Source organism: Hemiscyllium ocellatum, chromosome 12 (assembly GCF_020745735.1).
Source record: "Hemiscyllium ocellatum isolate sHemOce1 chromosome 12, sHemOce1.pat.X.cur, whole genome shotgun sequence".
In the NCBI taxonomy this organism is placed as follows: Eukaryota; Metazoa; Chordata; class Chondrichthyes; order Orectolobiformes; family Hemiscylliidae; genus Hemiscyllium; species Hemiscyllium ocellatum.
Window position 1 is genome coordinate 8,960,877 of NC_083412.1, and position 21,752 is coordinate 8,982,628.

General features: G+C 50.0%; 1 protein-coding gene across 4 annotated transcripts in view; it reads right to left on the reverse strand.

Annotated features, from left to right (window-relative positions):
- Positions 1-4,721: 4,721 nt before the first annotated feature.
- The window catches only part of LOC132820654 (MAP7 domain-containing protein 2-like), a 139,561-nt gene continuing 122,530 nt past the window's right edge, over positions 4,722-21,752 (reverse strand). For all 4 annotated transcript variants that reach the window (XM_060832867.1, XM_060832866.1, XM_060832865.1 and 1 more), the window contains one exon: positions 4,722-4,994. In XM_060832867.1, coding sequence (XP_060688850.1) covers positions 4,987-4,994 — 8 coding nt within the window. In that variant the 3' untranslated portion in view covers positions 4,722-4,986. The remainder of the gene's footprint in view (positions 4,995-21,752) is intronic.

Consider the following 21,752-nt stretch of genomic DNA (forward strand, 5'->3'; position numbering starts at 1 on the left):
CAGGAGAATTGACGTTTCAGACATAGCCTTTCATCAGGAATGGATTTCAGTAAGGCCTTTGATAAGGTTCCACATGGTAGGCTGCTCTGGAAGGTGAGATCACACGGAATCCAGGGGAATTGGCAAATTGGATACACAATCGGCCTGATGGTAGAAAGCAGAGGGTAATAGTGGAAGAATGCCTCAGGGGTCTGTGCTGGGCCCATTGCTGTTTGTTATCTATGTCAATGATTCGGAATGTATAAGGCATGTTTAGTAAGTTTGCTGATGACATTAACACTGTGGAGAGTGAGGAAGATTATCAGAAATTTCAGCTGGGGAAATGGGCTGAGAAATGGCAAATGGGTTTAATATAGATAAATACGAGATTTTGCATCAAGGTAAGAGTTTCATGGTGAATGGTAAGGAGTGTAGTGGAACAGAGGGATCTTGGAGTTCAGCGTCACAGTACTCTGAAAGTGGAGTCACAGGTAGATAGGGCAGTGAAGAAGGCTTTTGACACACTGGCCTTCATCAGTTAAGGCACTTGGGATGTTGCAGTTGTATGTTACGTTGGTGAGGCCACACTTGGAGTATTGTGTTCAGGTTTGGTCCCCTTGTTATGGGAAGAATGTTATTAAACTGGAAAGAGTGCAGAAGAAATTTACAAGGATGTTGCTAGGACTCAAGGGCCTGAGTTATAGGGAGATGTTGGACAAGCTAGACTTTTTTCTTTAAAGTGTAGGAGACTGACGGGGGGATCTTATAGAAGTGAATAAGATCATGAGAGGCATGGATAAGGTAAATGCACTCAGTCTTTTTCCCAGGGTTGAGTAAGCAAGGACTAGAAGGGAAAGATTAGAGGGGAAAAAATAAAAGGGGACCTGAGGGACAACTTTTTTTACACAGAGGGTGGTACACATATGGAATGAGCTGCCAGCGGAAGTGGTTGAGGAGGGTACATAACAACGTTTAAAAGACATTTGGACAAATACATGGTCTGGAAAGGATTAGAAGGATATGGGCCAAGTGCAGGGAAATGGGGTTAGCGTGGATAGACATCTTGGTCGGTATGGATCAGTTTGGATCAAAGAGTCTGTCCCTGTGCTGTAGGACTCTATGACTCTAAGTAGCACATCCCCAAAGCCTGTCCACCATCTACAAGGAACAAGTCAGGAGTGTGATGGAATACTCCTCACTTGCCTGGATGGGTGCAGCTCCAACAACACTCAAGAAGCTTGACACCATCCAGGACAAAGCAAACTGCTTGATTGGCAGCACATCGACAGACAATGACGCTCAGTAGCAGCAGTGTGTACCATCTACAAAATACACTGCAGAAATTCAGCCAAGATTCTGAGATAGCACCTTCTGAATCCACGAACAAGAATAACGGTAGCAGACACATGGGAACATCACCATCTATAAACTCCCCTTCAAACCACTCATCATCCTGACTTGGAAACACATCACCGCTTTTTCATTGTTAAAATCTGGGCACTCCGTCCTGAGTGGCATTGTGGATCAACCTACAACATATAGAATGCAGCAATTCAAGAAGGCAGCTCACTACTCAAGGGCAACTAAGGGATGATCAATGAATGCTGGCCCAGCCAGTGACACTTTGACCCCATGAACAAATAAAAAAAACACCAGTTCTAAATACTCTTCCCAACTCAAGCACTATTCTAGATTTGCATATGTATTCTTTTGCCTCCTTTAGTGGGAACTACCTAGCGGGTTGTGTGACATATTTATTTAGCTATGTGGACTTGAATAAGATAGTCTACTGCTGCCTTCGTTTCAGGCAATTGGTAATGGCTTTGCCAATTATTTTCACATCCAAAGAGGGAACGAGGACTTGTTGAAAATGTCAAATATTCAACCACGTATTAACCTTTGTGTTAATTGAGGTGACAGCAATGGATCTTTCTATACCACTCTAAATCCTCCCTGTTTTTGTGCACTGAGTCCTTGCTTTATTGAGTAAATATAAATTCTTCAGTCATAGCTTCCTCCTTTTGCTTAAATGTAATGATTTCAACAGGACATGTTTGGAAGTATTTTGAATAAAAATTTATTGATGCATTAAACGTACACACATGCTGTGCATTATGACAGGAGTATACAGCACATTAGCAAACTACGCAACAAGCTATTATACATCGGCTATATTGTTAATTAATGTTCAGTGAAAATGGTACACATTGTGGCATTCTGAAATGAGATCTTTTCTACAACCTTGATTGTGGCATGCAAGTCTCACTGTGTTGACAATTCAACAGAAAGGATCAACTTAGCGCAATGAGACGAGATTCTGTGTGTGTGCACACCACACATATTTAGCAATTTAGTGGTTAGTCACTGCCCTACTGAGCACTGTTTATTACAGGTTCTTCTACGCTATAGAAGCTGATGGACAGCCATCTTGTGAGAGGTTAAGCCAGTGTTACAGATTTGACCACATACACAGTTAAGACGTCCCACAAGAAGTACATTGCTTTTTGGTGGGCCTAGGATTTTTCAGCAATAGGCACCAACCCAATGGGAATGTTTGAATACTGTGGACGTCATGATTATTCCCAGGGCCTCCGGCTTGTCTAGGTGACTGGTCAAGCCTTCCCACATGCTACCAAAACCCTGGGCTGCCATCATGGACAAAACCTGAAACTCTTTTCCACTCTGTTCCTCACCTGGTGGTGTTTATGCTTGCACCTTTTCCTTTCATTCATCAACTTTGCTGGATTGCCTGCTTTTAGTTCACAGTGGCATGGTGGCTCAGTGGTTAGCACTGCTGCCTCACAGTGCCACGGATCCAGGTTTGATTCCAGTCACGCAAGATTGTCTGCATGGAGTTTGCACATTCTCCCAGTGTCAGCGTGGGTTTCCTCCGGGGGCTCCGGTTTCCTCCCAAAAATGTACAGTTAGGTGGATTGGCCATGCTAAATTCCCTGTGATGTCCAAGGATGTGCAGGCTAGAATGATTAGCCAAGGGAAATAGAGTTATAGGGTAGGTGGTGGATCTGGGAGGGATGCTGTTCGGAGGGTTAGTGTGGACCTGATAAGCAGAATGGCTTGCTTCCACATTGTAGGGATTCTATAATTGTCATCGCACAGATTTTACAGCAAAAAGCAAACACAAGGAAAGAACTGAGGGGATCTGGAAGCTTGCGCACAGCCACATGGTAAGATTGCCGGTGGTTGTGATTTCAACACCCAAGTGTAACCTCTCCAGTGGAATCAATGTGAGGGAGGCAAGGTACTTTGCTTGATTGGCAAATTGCTTTGGCCGAAGGTTTTGGACCTCAGGATGTCGACTCTGGAAGCCGTGTTGCTTCAAGCTGCTCCATTCAAACTGCCTGTCCCACATCTCTAACATTTTTGTGATAAATGAATGAAGAAACAACCACAACATTTGTCAAGTCCCTGTAATTTGAGGTTTGCTCAAGGAGATTAATTTTCAATTTTTGAACACTTTGGGGTGTTGGCAATTCAATGTACATCCGTGAGAATCAGTCACCATACAAGACTAAATCACTGGATTAACATCAAACCTACATCATTTATCATACAGTCCAATGGATAGCTGATGTATTTTAACTCAACTGCCGTTTCCTTTGGGTTGGCACAGGCTGCTTGAACCACACACACTGTAAAGTGTACCAAATGCTGTCATCATGTAAATTAATTTCAAGCACTATGCTTAAGGCAATGATAGCTCTTTTAGTGACATCCTTTTGCATTGTTCTATATTTGACTGTATTTGCCTTGTTGCAAAGCTCCTTGCAGTCGTGAGGTGCTAGTGAAAATCATGAAAAGATTGCAGCTTCTGTGAAATTATTTCCACTTCTGTCACTACTTTCCACTAGTAGAGTAGTATATATTCCTCCCATCTGCATTTTAAACCTTGAACTGATTTTGAGACGCAAGCAAAACTTGGCGTTAGGTAATAGCATAAAAACTGCAAGGCATGTTACATTTAGAGAGAAATCTCCATGTGTATTGACGTTATATATCCCTTCAGTACATTGGCTGCACAACCAGAGCCTAACTTTTCATGCAGGCTTGTAAGTCTGATTTCTCACAACCAATGGCTAACCTTTTCAAAATAAAATATTCTGGGTGATAAAATTTGCAGCAAAAGTTGTGTTTGGTTAATGTAGCACTTTGTTCAGAGGCACGATACTGTCATGTTTTAAGGATATTTGATCTTAAAAGTCAAATTAGCAATAAAGCAAATATAATACTGCATTTACTCTAGCAATTAAAGATGGCAAGAATTTCACAATTCCATTTTACCATAAAAATTAGGAGGTTCCAGTTCCCAGTTATGAAAAAAATTCATTTATAAAAACTATAATTAAATATGATGCAATAAATACTTTGAGAATTATAATAAAACATTTCTAACATCTGCATCAAAATGAACATTCAATAACCATGGATGAATACCTGAGTTTTCTAAAACACATAACAATGTTCCTTAATCCGTACTCTGCGTCACTGCAAGATCCATTCATAGTGCAATTAAACCAATACCTCTCCAGGGAAATTCACTCACTCAGTTTCAATATTAACATCCTTCTTCTTAGAAGAGAAATTATGAGAAGCCAGCAGAAGCAAAGTAGGTATCATTGAGAAACACATCGATCTTAACATGTGGATAATAGTTCACTGACTGATGGAGGGATTAATTTTAATTATTATTACAATAAATGTGAGGGAGCTTTTATTGTAGTTATTTAATTGCAGGATGAATGATACTTCAGTTTGTTGCTCTTACTGACCACTCGAACCAGAGAGAACATATGCAGATTTACATGTGTAAAAAAAGACAGATTTGCATTTAAAATGGATTATTTGAACTGCTGCCTGAAGGATCACTGTTGGTTATACCACCATATCTATGAAGGCTACATGAATCTTCTTAAAGTAGCGCTGTCTTCGGAATCATAGCAGTGCTGGACTGATTGAAGCCAAGTCTTTTGCGCCCCTGCACCTATGTGTTCAGTACTCTAGGAAAGGATAAATGCAATTTTGTCAGCATTGAGGATACAAGAACACTTCTGCACCAGTATCTGGAGAAAAGAGATATGGTGGCTTTATTCTGAAAAGATAAAAAACATTAAGAAGTGTTCATTTTATTAAAATTCATCTCTATATAACTCAGATTAAAATCCAAGAGAGAGACAGATTGAAGATTGAGCCCCTCGAGCCTGTCCCACCATTCAATCAAGTCCGGGCTTGATTAAAATCCTGGCAGTGCTGGTCTTGAAGTGACAGCCAAGCATTTATGGTCATTGCTTTTCGGAAAAAAGCTATCGCTGGACAGTTGTGATACTGTGGCTTTATGAGGTTATTTTGTTCTTTTTTAAAGGAGAGGTTTTAAGGCAGAGGTTAACAGCAGTCTTCCAAAACTCACAGAATAAACAGCTTGTGAGGCCTTGGGTTTTTTTTAATATAAAAACAAAGTTGGCACCGTACAAGCAGCCTGAATGGGTGAGCTTGAGCTCTCACAGAATCAGGACTTTCTTGTGTTTGAATAGCCCAGAGCCCAATTTACACATATTGCCGTGTAATGAAGCGATATACTCTGTCTTGTCATTATTTGAAGATTTGACCTTGAAGGTCTAAAAATCCAAAACTGGTGGATTGATAAAATAGAGCTGGCAGCTCTGACATTCAGCTCACAGCCCTCATATCCACACTGCCCCACTTCTCCCTCATATACCCACACTGCCCCTCTCCCTCATATACCCACACTGCCCCGCTTCCCCCTCATATACCCACACTGCCCCTCTCCCTCGTATACCAACACTGACCCGTTGCCCCTCATATATCCACACTGCCCCGCTTCTCCCTTATATATCCACATGGCCCCCCTCTCCCCCACATACCCACACTGCCCCCCCTTCTCCCTCATATATCCACACTGCCCCGCTTCTCCCTTATATATCCACATGGCCCCCCTCTCCCCCACATACCCACACTGCCCCCCCTTCTCCCTCATATATCCACATTGCCCCGCTTCTCCCTTATATATACACACTGCCCCCCTCTCTCCCAGATATCCACACTGCCCCCCCTTCTCCCTCATATATCCACACGGCCCCCTTTTCCCTCATATATCCAGAATGCCCCCCTTCTACCTCACATATCCATACTGCCCCCCTTCTACCTCACATATCCACACTGCCCCTCTTCTCCCTCATATATCCACACGGCCCCCTTTTCCCTCATATATCCACACGGCCCCCTTTTCCCTCATATATCCACACGGCCCCCTTCTCCCTCATATATCCACACAGCCCCCTTTTCCCTCATATATCCACACTGCCCCTCTTCTCCCTCATATCTACACTGACCCCTTCTCCTTCATATATCCACACGGCCCCCTTTTCTCTCATATATCCACATGGCCCCCTTTTCCCTCATATATCCACACTGCCCCTCTTCTTCCTCATATATCCACACTGACCCCGTGTCCTTAAATATGCACACTGCCCCCTTCACCCTCATATATCCACACTGGCCCCCTTCTCCCTCCTATACCTACACTGCCCCCCTTCTCCCTCATATCTCTGTACTGCCCCCTTCTCCCTCATATATTCACATGGCCCGTTTGTCCCTTAAATATCCACACTGTCCCCCTTTTCCCTCATATATCCACACTGTTACCCCTTCCCTCATATGTCCACACTGACCCCCTTTTCCCTCATATATCTACACTGCTCCCCTCTCCCTCATGTCTACACTGCCCCCTTCTCCCTCATATATCTGCATTGCCCCCCTTCTCTCTTATATATCCACACTGCCCCCCTTCTCCCACATATATCTACACTGCCTCCCTTCTCCCTCATATATCTACACTGCCCCCTCGTCCCTCATATCCACACTGCACCCTTCGCCCTCATATAATCACACTGCCCCCCTTCTCCGACATATATCCACACTGCACCCTTCGCCCTCATATAATCACACTGCTTCCCTTCTCCCTCATATCTACACTGCCCCCCTTCTCCGACATATATCCACACTGCCCCCTTGCCCCTCATATATCCACACTGCGCCCCTAGCCCCCCATATATCCACACTGCCACCCTTCTCCATCATACATCTACACTGCACACTTCTCCCTCATGTATCCCCACTGCCCCCTTGTCCCTCATATATCCACACTGCCCTCCTTCTCCCTTATATATCCACACTGCCCCCCCCTTGCCCTCATATCCACACTGCACCCCTTCTCCCTCTTGTATCCACTCTGCCCCCCTTCTCCCTCATATATCCACACTGTCTCCCTCCTCCCTCATATATCCACTCTGCCCCCCTTCGCCCTCATATATCCACACTGTGCCCCTTCTCCCTCATATATCCACTCTGCCCCTTCTCCCTCATATATCCACTTTGCCCCTTTCTCCCTCATATATCCACTCTGCCCCTTCTCCCTCATATATCCACTTTGCCCCTTTCTCCCTCATATATCCACTCTGCCCCCCTTCTCCCTCATATATCCACTCTGCCCCCCTTCTCCCTCATATATCCACACTGCCCCCTTCTCCCTCATATATCCACTCTGCCCCCCTTCTCCCTCATATATCCACACTGTCCCCTTCTCCCTCATATATCCACACTGTCTCCCTTTTCCCTCATATCTACACTGCCCCCTTCTCCCTCATATATCCACTCTGCCCCCCTTCTCCCTCATATATCCACTCTGCCCCCCTTCTCCCTCATATATCCACACTGTCCCCTTCTCCCTCATATATCCACACTGTCTCCCTTTTCCCTCATATCTACACTGCCCCCTTCTCCCTCATATATCCACACTGTCTCCCTTCTCCCTCATATATCCACTCTTCCCCCCTTCTCCCTCATATTCCCACACTGCCCCCTTCTCCCTCATATATCCACACTGTCTCCCTACTCCCTCATATATCCACACTGTCTCCCTTCTCCGTCATATATCTACACTGCCCCCTTCTCCCTCATATATCCACTCTGCCCCCCTTCTCCCTCATATATCTACACTGACCCCCTTCTCCCTCATATATCCACACTGCCCCCTTCTCCCTCATATATCCACTCTTCCCCCCTTCTCCCTCATATTCTCACACTGCCCCCTTCTCCCTCATATTCCCACACTGCCCCCTTCTCCCTCATATATCCACACTGCCCCCATCTCCCTCATATATCCACACTGTCTCCCTACTCCCTCATATATCCACACTGTCTCCCTTCTCCGTCATATATCTACACTGCCCCCTTCTCCCTCATATATCCACTCTGCCCCCCTTCTCCCTCATATATCTACACTGACCCCCTTCTCTCTCATACATCCACACTGCCCCACTCCCACATATACCCATATTGTTCCTTTGTCCCTCACATAACCACACTGCCCCTCTCACCCATATCCCCGTACTGCACCCCCTCACATATACCGACGCTGATCATTTGTCCCTCATGTACCCACACTAATACCTCTCCGGCATATACCAAAACTGCCCCTTTCTCCCTCATAGACCCACACTGCCCCTCTCCCACATATACTCACACTGATATCTCCCTCATATACCCACACTGCTCCTCTCCCTCATATACCCAACTATAATGGGCGGCACAGTGGCAAAACGGTTAGCACAGCTGCCTCACAGCGCCAGAGACCTGGGTTCAATTCTTGTCTCAGGCGACTCTCTGTGTGGAGTTTGCACATTCTCCCCATGTCTGCGCGAGTTTGGTCCGGTTTCCTCCCACAGTCCAAAAATGTGCACAGTAGGTGAATTGGCCATGCTAAATGGCCCGTGGTTTTGGGTGAAGGGTTAAATGTAGGGGAATGGGTCTGGGTGGGTTGCGCTTTGGCGGGTCAGCGTGGACTTGTTGGGCCAAAGGACCTTTGTCCACATTAATATCTAAAAAATCTAATCTAATATATCCACACTGCCCTTCTCCCACATTTACCCACACTTGCCCCCTCTCCCACATTTACCTACACTGACCCCTTGTTCCTCCTATACCCACACTGCCCCCTCTCCCTCATATACCCACACTGTCCCTTTCTCCCTCATGTACCCACACTGACCATCTTCCTCATATACCTACACTGACCCTCTCCCTCAAATACCCACACTGCCCCTCTCCTTCATATACTCACACTGCCCCCTCCCTCAAATACCCACACTGTCCTTCTCCCTCATACACCCACACTGCCCCCTCCCACAAATACCCACACTGACTCCTTGTTCCTCCTACACCAACACCGCTCCTCTCCCTCATATACCTACACTGACCCCTTGTCCCTAACATACCCACACTACTCCTCTCCCTCATATACGCACACTGCCCCCTCCCTCTTTTTACCCACACTGACCCCTCTCCCTCAAAAACCCACACTGACCCACTTCCTCATATACCCACACTGCCCCCTTCTCCCGTATATACCCACACTGCCCCCTCTCCCCCACACATCCACATTGCCCCCTTGTCCCTCATTTACCCACACTGACCCTCTCCCTCAAATACCCACACTGACCCACTTCCTCATATACCCACACTGCCCCCTCTACCTTATATACCTACACTGCCCCCTCTCCCTCATATATCCACACTACCTCTCCCTCATATACCCACACTGACCCCTTGTCCCTAATATACCCACACTGCCACTCTCACTCATATATCCACACTATCCTCTCCCTCGTATACCTACACTGCCCCCTCTCCCTCATATATCCACACTCCTCTCCCTCATATACCCACATTGACCCCTCTCCCTCATATACCCACACTGACCCTCTCCCTCAAATACCCACACTGACCCCTCTCTCTCAAATACCCACATTTGGCCCTCTCCCTCATACACCAACACTGCCCCCTCCCTCAAATACCAACACTAACCCCTTGTTCCTCCAACACCCACACTGCTCCTCTCCCTCAAATACCAACACTGACTCCTTGCTCCTCCTACTCCCACACTGCTACTCTCCCTCATATACCTACACGGACCCGTTGTTTCTAATATATCTACACTGCCCATCTCCCTCATATATCCACACTGCCCCTCTCCCTCGTATACCAACACTGACCCCGTTCCCTCATATGCCCACACCGACCCCTTAACAGATCCCGTGTCCCTCATATACCCATAGTAATCCTCTCCCTCATATACCCACACTGACCATGCTCCCTCATTTATCCACACTGGCCCCTCTCCTTCATATCCCCACACAGACCCCTTGTCCCTCATGTACCTACACTGACCCTCTCCCTCATTTACCCACACTGACCATGCTCCCTCATTTATCCGCACTGGCCCCTCTCCTTCATATCCCCACACAGACCCCTTGTCCCTCATGTACCTACACTGACCCTCTCCCTCAAATACCCACACTGCCCCTCTCCCTCATATACCCACACTGATCCCACTCCCTCATAGACCCACACCGACCCCTTGCCCCTCATATATTCACACTGTCCACCTTCACCTTTATATACCCACATGGCACCCCTCTCTCCCCTTCTCCCTCATAGACCCACACTGCCCCCTCCCTCATATAACCACACTGAACCCTTGTTCCTCCTACACCTACACTGCTCCTCTCCCTCAGATACCTACACTGACCCCTTGTCCCTCATATACCCACACTGCACCTCTCCCTCATATATCCACACTACCCTCTCCCTCATATATCCGCACTGCCCCTCGCTCTCAAAAACCCACATTTGGCCCTCTCCCTCATACACCAACATTGCCCCCTCCCTCAAATACCAACACTGACCCCTTGTTCCTCCAACACCCACACTGCTCCTCTCCCTCAAATACCAACACTGACTCCTTGTTCCTCTTACTCCCACACTGCTTCTCTCCCTCATATACCCACACTGACCCCTCACGCACATATACCACACTGACCCGTCACCCTCATATACCCACATTGACCCCATCTCTCATATATCCCTCGTCTTTCCTATACACACACTACCCCTCTCCCACTGAACGCTCACCCTCATATACCCACACTGATCCCTCTCACTCATAGACCCACACTGACGCCTTGTCCCTCATATACCTACACAGATCCCGTGTCCCTTATATACCCACACTGCCCCTCTCCCTCATACACCCACACTGACCACGCTCCCTCATTTACCCCACACTGGCCCCCTCTCCTTCATATACCCACACAGACCCCTTGTCCCTCATGTACCTACACTGACCCTCTCCCTCATGTACCCACACTGACCCTCCCCCTCATATACCCACACTGACCCCTCTCCCTCATATACCCACACTGACCCTCTCCCTCATATACCCACACTGACCCCTCTCTCTCAAATACCCACATTTGGCCCTCTCCCTCATACACCAACACTACCCCCTCCCTCAAATACCAACACTAACCCCTTGTTCCTCCAACACCCACACTGCTCCTCTCCCTCAAATACCAACACTGACTCCTTGCTCCTCCTACTCCCACACTGCTACTCTCCCTCATATACCTACACGGACCCGTTGTTTCTAATATATCTACACTGCCCATCTCCCTCATATATCCACACTGCCCCTCTCCCTCGTATACCAACACTGACCCCGTTCCCTCATATGCCCACACCGACCCCTTGCCTCTCCTATACCTTAACAGATCCCGTGTCCCTCATATACCCATAGTGATCCTCTCCCTCATATACCCACACTGACCATGCTCCCTCATTTATCCACACTGGCCCCTCTCCTTAATATCCCCACACAGACCCCTTGTCCCTCATGTACCTACACTGACCCTCTCCCTCATTTATCCACACTGGCCCCTCTCCTTCATATCCCCACACAGACCCCTTGTCCCTCATGTACCTACACTGACCCTCTCCCGCAAATACCCACACTGCCCCTCTCCCTCGTATACCCACACTGATCCCACTCCCTCATAGACCCACACCGACCCCTTGCCCCTCATATATTCACACTGTCCACCTTCACCTTTATATACCCACATTGTACCCCTCTCTCCCCTTCTCCCTCATAGACCCACACTGCCCCCTCCCTCATATAACCACACTGAACCCTTGTTCCTCCTACACCTACACTGCTCCTCTCCCTCAGATACCTACACTGACCCCTTGTCCCTCATATACCCACACTGCACCTCTCCCTCATATACCCGCACTGCCCCTCTCTCTCAAAAACCCACATTTGGCCCTCTCCCTCATACACCAACATTGCCCCCTCCCTCAAATACCAACACTGACCCCTTGTTCCTCCAACACCCACACTGCTCCTCTCCCTCAAATACCAACACTGACTCCTTGTTCCTCTTACTCCCACACTGCTTCTCTCCCTCATATACCCACACTGACCCCACACCTCATATCTCCACACTGACCCCTCACGCACATATACCACACTGACCCGTCACCCTCATATACCCACATTGACCCCATCTCTCATATATCCCTCGTCTTTCCTATACACACACTACCCCTCTCCCACTGAACGCTCACCCTCATATACCCACACTGATCCCTCTCCCTCATAGACCCACACTGTCCCCTTGTCCCTCATATACCTACACAGATCCCGTGTCCCTCATATACCCACAGTGATCCTCTCCATCATATACATACATTTTCTCTCTACCTCATATACCCACACTGACCCCTCACTCTCATATACCCACACTGACCACGCTCCCTCATTTACCCACACTGGCCCCTCTCCTTCATACCCCACACAGACCCCTTGTCCCTCATGTACCCACACTGCTCCTCTCCCTCATACAGCAACACTGACCACTTGTGCCTCCTACACCCACACTGCTCCTCTCCCTCATATACCCACACTGACCCCTCTCTCTCATATATCCACACTGTCCCCCTATTCCTTATATACCCACACTGCCCCCCTCTCCCCCACATATCCACACTGCCCCCTTCTCCCTCATATACCCACACTGACCCTCTCCCTCGTATATCCACACTGACCCCTCTCCCCCACATATCAACACTGCCCCCTTCTCCCTCATACACCCACACTGACCCTCTCCGTCATTAACCCACATTGCTCCTCTCCCTCATATACCTACACTGACCCTCTGTCACTCATATACCAACACTGCCCCTCTCTCTCATTTGCCAACACTGCCCCTCTCCCTCATATACCCACACTGACCCCACATCCTCATAAACCCACACTGACCCCTCACCTTCTTATACCCACACTGACCCCGCTCCCTCATTTACCCACACTGACCCTCACCCTCATAAACCCACACTGACCCCTCACCCTCTTATAACCACACTGACCCCGCTCCCTCATTTACCCACACTGACCTTCTCCCTCATATGCCCACACTGCCCCTCACCCTCATATACCCACACTGCCACTCACCCACCTATACCCTCACTGCCCCCCTCCCTCATATACCTACACTGACCTTCTCCCTCATATACCCACACTGATCCCCTCAGTCATATACCCATACTGACCCCTCGTCCCTCATATACACATACTGCCCCTCTCAAACATATACTCACACTGCTTCCTCTCCCTCATATACCCACAAGGCCCCTCTCCCTCATATACCCACACTGACCCCACACCCTCATAAACCCACACTGACCCCTCACCCTCTTATAACCACACTGACCCTGCTCCCTCATTTCCCCACACTGACCTTCACCCTCATATGCCCACACTACCCCTCACCCTCATATACACACATTGCCCCTCACCCACCTATCCTCACTGCCTCCTTTCCCTCATATACCTACACTGACCTTCTCCCTCATATACCCACACTGACCCCCTCAATCATATACCCATACTGACCCCTCGTCCCTCATATACATATACTGCCCCTCTCAAACATATACTCACACTACTCCCTCTCCCTCATATACCCACAAGGCCCCTCTCCCTCATATAGCCACACTGACTCCTCACCCTCATATACACACATTGGCACCTGCTCTCATAGACCCACACTGCCCCTCTCCCTCATAAACCCACACTGACCCCTCACCCGCATATATCCATACTGACCCTGCACCCTCATTTACCCACACTGGCCCCTCTCCTTCATATACCCACACTGACCCCTTGTCCCTCATGTGCCCACACTGACCCTCTCCCTCATATACCCACACTGACTGCTCATCCTCAAATACCCACACTGATTCCTCTCCCTCATAGACCCACACTGACGCCTTGTCCCTCATGTACGCACACTGACACTCTCCCTCATATACCCACACTGCCCCTCTCCCTCATATACGCACATTGACCCCTCTCCCCCATATACCCACACTGCCCCCTCCCTCAAATACCCACACTGCCCCTCTCCCTCATACACCCACACTGACCACTTGTGCCTCCTACACCCACACTGCTCCTCTCCCTCATATAACTACACTGACAACTTGTCCCTAATATAACCACACTGCCCCTCTCCCTCTTATACCTACACTGACCCCTCTCCCTCATATATCCACACTGACCCCGCACCCTCATTTACCCACACTGGCCCCTCTCCTTCATATACCCACACTGACCCATTGTCCCTCATATATCCACACTGTCCCCCTCCTCCCTTATATACCAACACTGCCCCCCTCTCCCCTACATATCCACACTGCCCCCTTATCCCTCATATGCCCACACTGACCCCACACCCTCATATACCCACACTGACCCCTCTGTCATACACCCATACTGACCCCTCATCCTCATTTCCTCATACTGCGCCTCTCCCACACTGCTCCCTTTCCCTCATATACCCATATTGCCCCTCTCCCACCTATATCCTCACTGCCCTCTCTCCCTCATATACCAACACTGACCTTCTCCCTCATATAATCACACTGACCCCCTCAGTCATATACCCATACTGCCCCTCATCCACATATACTCACACTACTCCCTCTCCCTCATGTACCCACACTGACTTCTCACCCTCATATACCCACACTGACCCCTCACCCTCATATACCCACATTGACACCTTCTCTCATAGACCCACACTGCCCCGCTCCCTCCTAGACCCACAGTGACCCCTCACCCTCATATACCCATACTGACCCCGCTCCCTCATTTACCCACACTGGCCCTTCGCCTTCATATATCCACACTGACCCCTTGTCCCTCCTGTGTCCACACTGACCCGTCACCCTCATATACCCACACTGACCCTTTCCCTCAAATACCCACACTCCGCCTCTCCCTCATATACCCACACTGACTCCTTGTTCCTTCTACACCCACACTGCTCCTTTCCCTCATATACCTACACAGACCCCTTGTCCCTAATATACCCACACTACTCCTCTCCCTCATATACCCACACTGCCCCCTCTCCCTTTTATACCCATACTGCCCCCCTCTCCCCCACATATCCACATTGCCCCCTTCTCCCTCATATACCCACATTGCCCCCTCTCCCTCATATACCCACACTGGCCCCTCTCCCTCATATACCCACACTGACACTCTCCATCAAATACCCACACTGCCCCTCTCCCTCAAATACCCACACTGGCCCACTCCCTCATACACCAACACTGCCCCCTCCTTCAAATACCAACACTGACCCCTTGTTCCTCCTACACCCACACTGCTCCTCTCCCTCTTATACCTACACTGACTCCTTGTCCCTAATATATGCACACTGCCCATCACCCTCATATTTCCACACTGCCAATCACCCTCATATATCCACACTGCCCCTCTCCCTCGTATACCCACACTGACCCCGCTCCCTCATATACCCACACTGACCCCTTGCCCCTCATATACCTACACAGATCCCATGTCCCTCATATACCCACACTGACCCCTCTCCCTCATATACCCACACTGACACTCTCCCTCAAATACCCACACTGCCCCTCTCCCTCAAATACCCACATTGGCCCTCTCCCTCATACACCAACACTGCCCCCTCCTTCAAATACCAACACTGACCCCTTGTTCCTCCTACACACACACTGCTCCTCTCCCTCTTATACCTACACTGTCCCCTTGTCCCTAATATATGCACACTGCCCATCACCCTCATATTTCCACACTGCCAATCACCCTCATATATCCACACTGCCCCTCTCCCTCGTATACCCACACTGACCCCGCGCCCCTCATATACCTACACAGATCCCATGTCCCTCATATACCCACAGTGATCCTCTCCCTCATATACCCACACTGACCCCGCTCCCTCATATACACACACTGCTCCTCTCCCACAAATAGCCACACTGTCCTTCTCCCTCAAATACCCACACTGACCCCTTGTTTCTCCTACACCCACTCTGCTCCTCTCCCTCATACACTCACACTGACCCATTGTTCCTCATGTACCCACACTGACACCTCACCCTCAAATACACACACTGCCCCCTCCCTCAAATACCCACACTGGCCCTCTCCCTCATACACCAACACTGCTCCTCTCCCTCATATACCTACACTGACCCCTTGTCCCCCATATATCCACACTGCCAATCTCCCTCATATATCCACACAGCCCATCTCCCTCATATATCCACACTGCCAATCTCCCTCATATATCCACACTGCCCCTCTCCCTCGTATACCCACACTGACCCCGCTCCCTCATATACCCACACCGACCCCTTGCCCCTCATATACCTACACAGATCCTGTGTCCCTCATATACCCACACTGACACCTCACCCTCATATACCCACACTGACCATGCTCCCTCATTTCCCCACACTGGCCCCTCTCCTTCATATCCCCACACAGACCCCTTGTCCCTCATGTATCCACACTGACCCTCTCCCTCTATACCCACACTGCCCCCTCCCTCGCCTACCCACACCGACCCCTTGCCCCACATAAATCCACATTGTCCCCCTTCTCCTTTAGATACCCACATTGCCCCCCTCTCCCCCCTTCTCCCTCATATACCCACACTGCCCCCTCCACAAATACCCACACTGACTCCTTGCTCCTTCTACACCCACACTGCTCCTCTCCCACATATACCTACACAGTCCCTCTCCCTCATATACCCACACTGACCCCACACCTCATATCTCCACACTGACCCCTCACGCACATATACCACACTGACCCATCACCCTCATACACCCACATTGACCCCTTCTCTCATATACCCATACTGACCCCTCGTCCTTCCTGTACACACACTGCCTCTCTCCCACAAATACTCACACTGCCTCCTCTCCCTCCTAGACCCACAGTGACCCCTCACCCTCATATACCATACTGACCCCGCTCCCTCATTTACCCACACTGGCCCCTCTCCTTCATATATCCACACTGACCCCTTGTCCCTCCTGTGTCCACACTGACCTGTCACCCTCATATATCCACACTGACTCCTCTCCCTCATATACCCACACTGATCCCTCTCCCTCATAGACACACACTGTCCCCTTGTCCCTCATATACCTACACAGATCCCGTGTCCCTCATATACCCGCAGTGATCCTCTCCCTCATATACCTACACTGACCCCTCACCCTCATATACCCACACTGACAATGCTCCCTCATATCCACACTGGCCTCTCTCCCTCATATACCCACACGGCACCCTCCCTCAAATACCCACATTGCCCCTCTCCCTCATACACCGACACTGACCCCTTGTGCCTCCTACACCCACACTGACCCTCTCCCTCATATACCCACACTGACCCCTCTCCCTCATATACCCACATGGCCACATTCCTCAAATACCCACACTGCCTCTCTCCCTCACACACCCACACTGACCCCTTATGCCTCCTACACCCACACTGACCCCTCTCCCTCATATACCCACACTGACCCCTTGTCCCTCACATCCCCACACTGTCCCCATTCTCCCTTATATACCCACACTGACCCCCTTTTCCCCCACATATTCTCACTGCTCCCTTTTCCCTCATATATCCACACAGACCCTCTCCCACATATACACAAACTGACCCCTCTCCCTCATATACCCACACTGCCCCCTCCCTCGTATACCCACACTGACCCCTCTCCCTCATATACCCACACTGACCCCTCTCCCTCATATACACAAACTGACCCCTCTCCCTCATATACACAAACTGACCCCTCTCCCTCATATACACAAACTGACCCCTCTCCCTCATATACCCACACTGCCCCCTCCCTCAAATACCCACACTGGCCCTCTCCCTCATACATCCACACTGACCACTTGTGCCTCCTACACCCACACTGCTCCTCTCCCTCAGAAAGCCACACTGCCCCTCTCCCTCGTATACCTACACTGACCCCTCTCTCTCATATACCCACACTAACCCTTTGTCCCTCGTATATCCACACTGTCCCCTATCCCTTATATACCCACACTGCCCCCCTCTCCCCCACATATCCACACTGCTCCCTTATCCCTCATATACCCACACTGACCCCACACCCTCATATACCCAGAAGGCCCCTCTCCCTCATAAACCCACACTGACCCCTCACCCTAATATTCCCACACTGAACCCGCTCCCTCATTTACCCACACTGGCCCCTCTCCTTCATATACCCACACGGACCCCTTGTCCCTCATGTGCCCACACTGACCCTCTCCCTGATATACCCACACTGACCCTCTCCCCCAAATACCCACAATGTGCCTCTTTCTCATATACTCTCACTGCCCCCCTCCCTCAAATACCCACACTGCCCCTCTCCCTCATACACCCACACTGCCCCCTCCCACAAATACCCACACTGACTCCTTGTTCCTCCTATACCTACACTGCTCCTCTCCCTCATATACCTACACTGACCCCTTGTCCCTAATATACCCACACTACCCCACTCCCTAATATACCTAGACTGCGCCTCTTCCTCGTATACCCACACTGACCCCTCTCCCTCAAAAACCCACATTGACCCTTTGCCCTCATATATCCACACTGACCCCTCACCCTCATAAACCCACACTGATCCCTCACCCTCATATACCCACACTGACCCCGCTCGCTCATTTACCCACACTGGCCCCTCTCCTTCTTATACCCACACTGACCCCTCGTCCCTCATATACACATACTGCCCCTCACCCACATATACTCACACTGCTCCCTCTCCCTCATATACCCACAAGGCCCCTCTCCCTCATATACCCACAGTGACCCTCTCCCACAAATACTCACACTGACCCTCTCCCTCAAATACCCACACTGCCCCTCTCCCTCAAAAACCCACACTGACCCCTTGTCCCTCATGTGCCCACACTGACCCTCTCCCTCATATACCCACAGTGACCCTCTCCCACAAATACCCACACTGACCCTCTCCCTCAAATACCCACACTGACCCCTTGTCTCTCATGTGCCCACACTGACCCTCTCCCTCATATACCCACACTGACCCTCTCCCTCATATACCCACACTTTGCCTCTCCCTCATATACCCACACTGCCCCTCTACCTACAAATACTCACACTGCCCCTCTCCATCATACACCCACACTGCCCCTCCCACAAATAACCACACCGACTCCTTGTTCCTCCTACACCCACACTGCTCCTCTCCCTCATACACCTACACTGACCCCTTGTCCCTAATATACCCACTACCCCTCTCCCTCATATACCCACACTGACCCACTCCCTCGTATACCCACACTGCCCCTCTCCCTCAAATACCCACACTGGCCCTCTCCCTCCTACATCAACACTGCCCCCTTCCTCAAATACCAACACTGACCCCTTGTTCCTCCTACACCCACACTGCTCCTCTCCCTCATAGACCTACACTGACCCCCTTGTCCCTAATATATCCACACTGCCCATCTCCCTTATATATCCACACCAACCCATGCCCCTCATATATCCACACTGTCCTCCTTCTCCTTTATATACCCACATTGCCCCCCTCTCCCCATCTCCCTCATATACCCACACTGCCCCCACCCTCATATAACCACATTGACCCCTTGTTTCTCCTACACCCACACTGCCCCTCTTCCTCACATACCCACACTGACCCCACACCCTCATATACCCACACAGACCCCTCACCGTCATATACTCACACTGACCCCTCTGTCATACACCCATATTGACCCCTCGTCCCGCATTTACACACACTGCCCCCTCCCATATATACTCACATTGCCCCCAATCCCTCATATACCCACACTGACCTTCTCCCTCACATACCCACACTGGCCCCTCTCCTTCTTATACCCACACTGGCCCTCGTCCCACATATACACATACTGCCCCTTACCCACATATACTCACACTGCTCCCTCTCCCTCATATACCCACACTGACTCCTCACCCTCACATACCCATAGTGACCCCGCTCCCTCATTTACCCACACTGGCCCCTCTCCCTCATACACCCACACTGGCCCCGCCCACAAATACTCACAGTGACTCCTTGTTCCTCCTGCAACCACACTGCTCCTCTCCCTCATATACCTACACAGACCCCTTGACCCTAATATACCACACTACCCCTCACCCTCATGTACCCACACTGCCCCTCTCCCTCGTATACCCACACTGACCCCTCTCTCTCAAAAACCCACACTGACCCCTTGCCCCTCATATAGCCACTGTCCCCTTCTCCCTTATATACACACACTGCCCCCCTCTCCCCCACATATCCACATTGCCCCCTTGTCTCTCATAAACCCACACTGACTCTCTCCCTCAAATATCCACACTGACCCACTCCCTCATATACCTACACTGCCCCCTCTCCCTCATATATCCACACTCCTCTCCCTCATATACCCACATTGACCCCTCTCCCTCATATACCCACACTGACCCTCTCCCTCAAATACCCACACTGACCCCCCTCTCTCAAATACCCACATTTGGCCCTCTCCCTCATACACCAACACTGCCCCCTCCCTCAAATACCAACACTAACCCCTTGTTCCTCCAACACCCACACTGCTCCTCTCCCTCAAATACCAACACTGACTCCTTGCTCCTCCTACTCCCACACTGCTACTCTCCCTCATATACCTACACGGACCCGTTGTTTCTAATATATCTACACTGCCCATCTCCCTCATATATCCACACTGCCCCTCTCCCTCGTATACCAACACTGACCCCGTTCCCTCATATGCCCACACCGACCCCTTAACAGATCCCGTGTCCCTCATATACCCATAGTGATCCTCTCCCTCATATACCCACACTGACCATGCTCCCTCATTTATCCACACTGGCCACTCTCCTTCATATCCCCACACAGACCCCTTGTCCCTCATGTACCTACACTGACCCTCTCCCTCATTTACCCACACTGACCATGCTCCCTCATTTATCCGCACTGGCCCCTCTCCTTCATATCCCCACACAGACCCCTTGTCCCTCATGTACCTACACTGACCCTCTCCCTCAAATACCCACACTGCCCCTCTCCCTCATATACCCACACTGATCCCACTCCTTCATAGACCCACACCGACCCCTTGCCCCTCATATATTCACACTGTCCACCTTCACCTTTATATACCCACATGGCACCCCTCTCTCCCCTTCTCCCTCATAGACCCACACTGCCCCCTCCCTCATATAACCACACTGAACCCTTGTTCCTCCTACACCTACACTGCTCCTCTCCCTCAGATACCTACACTGACCCCTTGTCCCTCATATACCCACACTGCACCTCTCCCTCATATACCCGCACTGCCCCTCGCTCTCAAAAACCCACATTTGGCCCTCTCCCTCATACACCAACATTGCCCCCTCCCTCAAATACCAACACTGACCCCTTGTTCCTCCAACACCCACACTGCTCCTCTC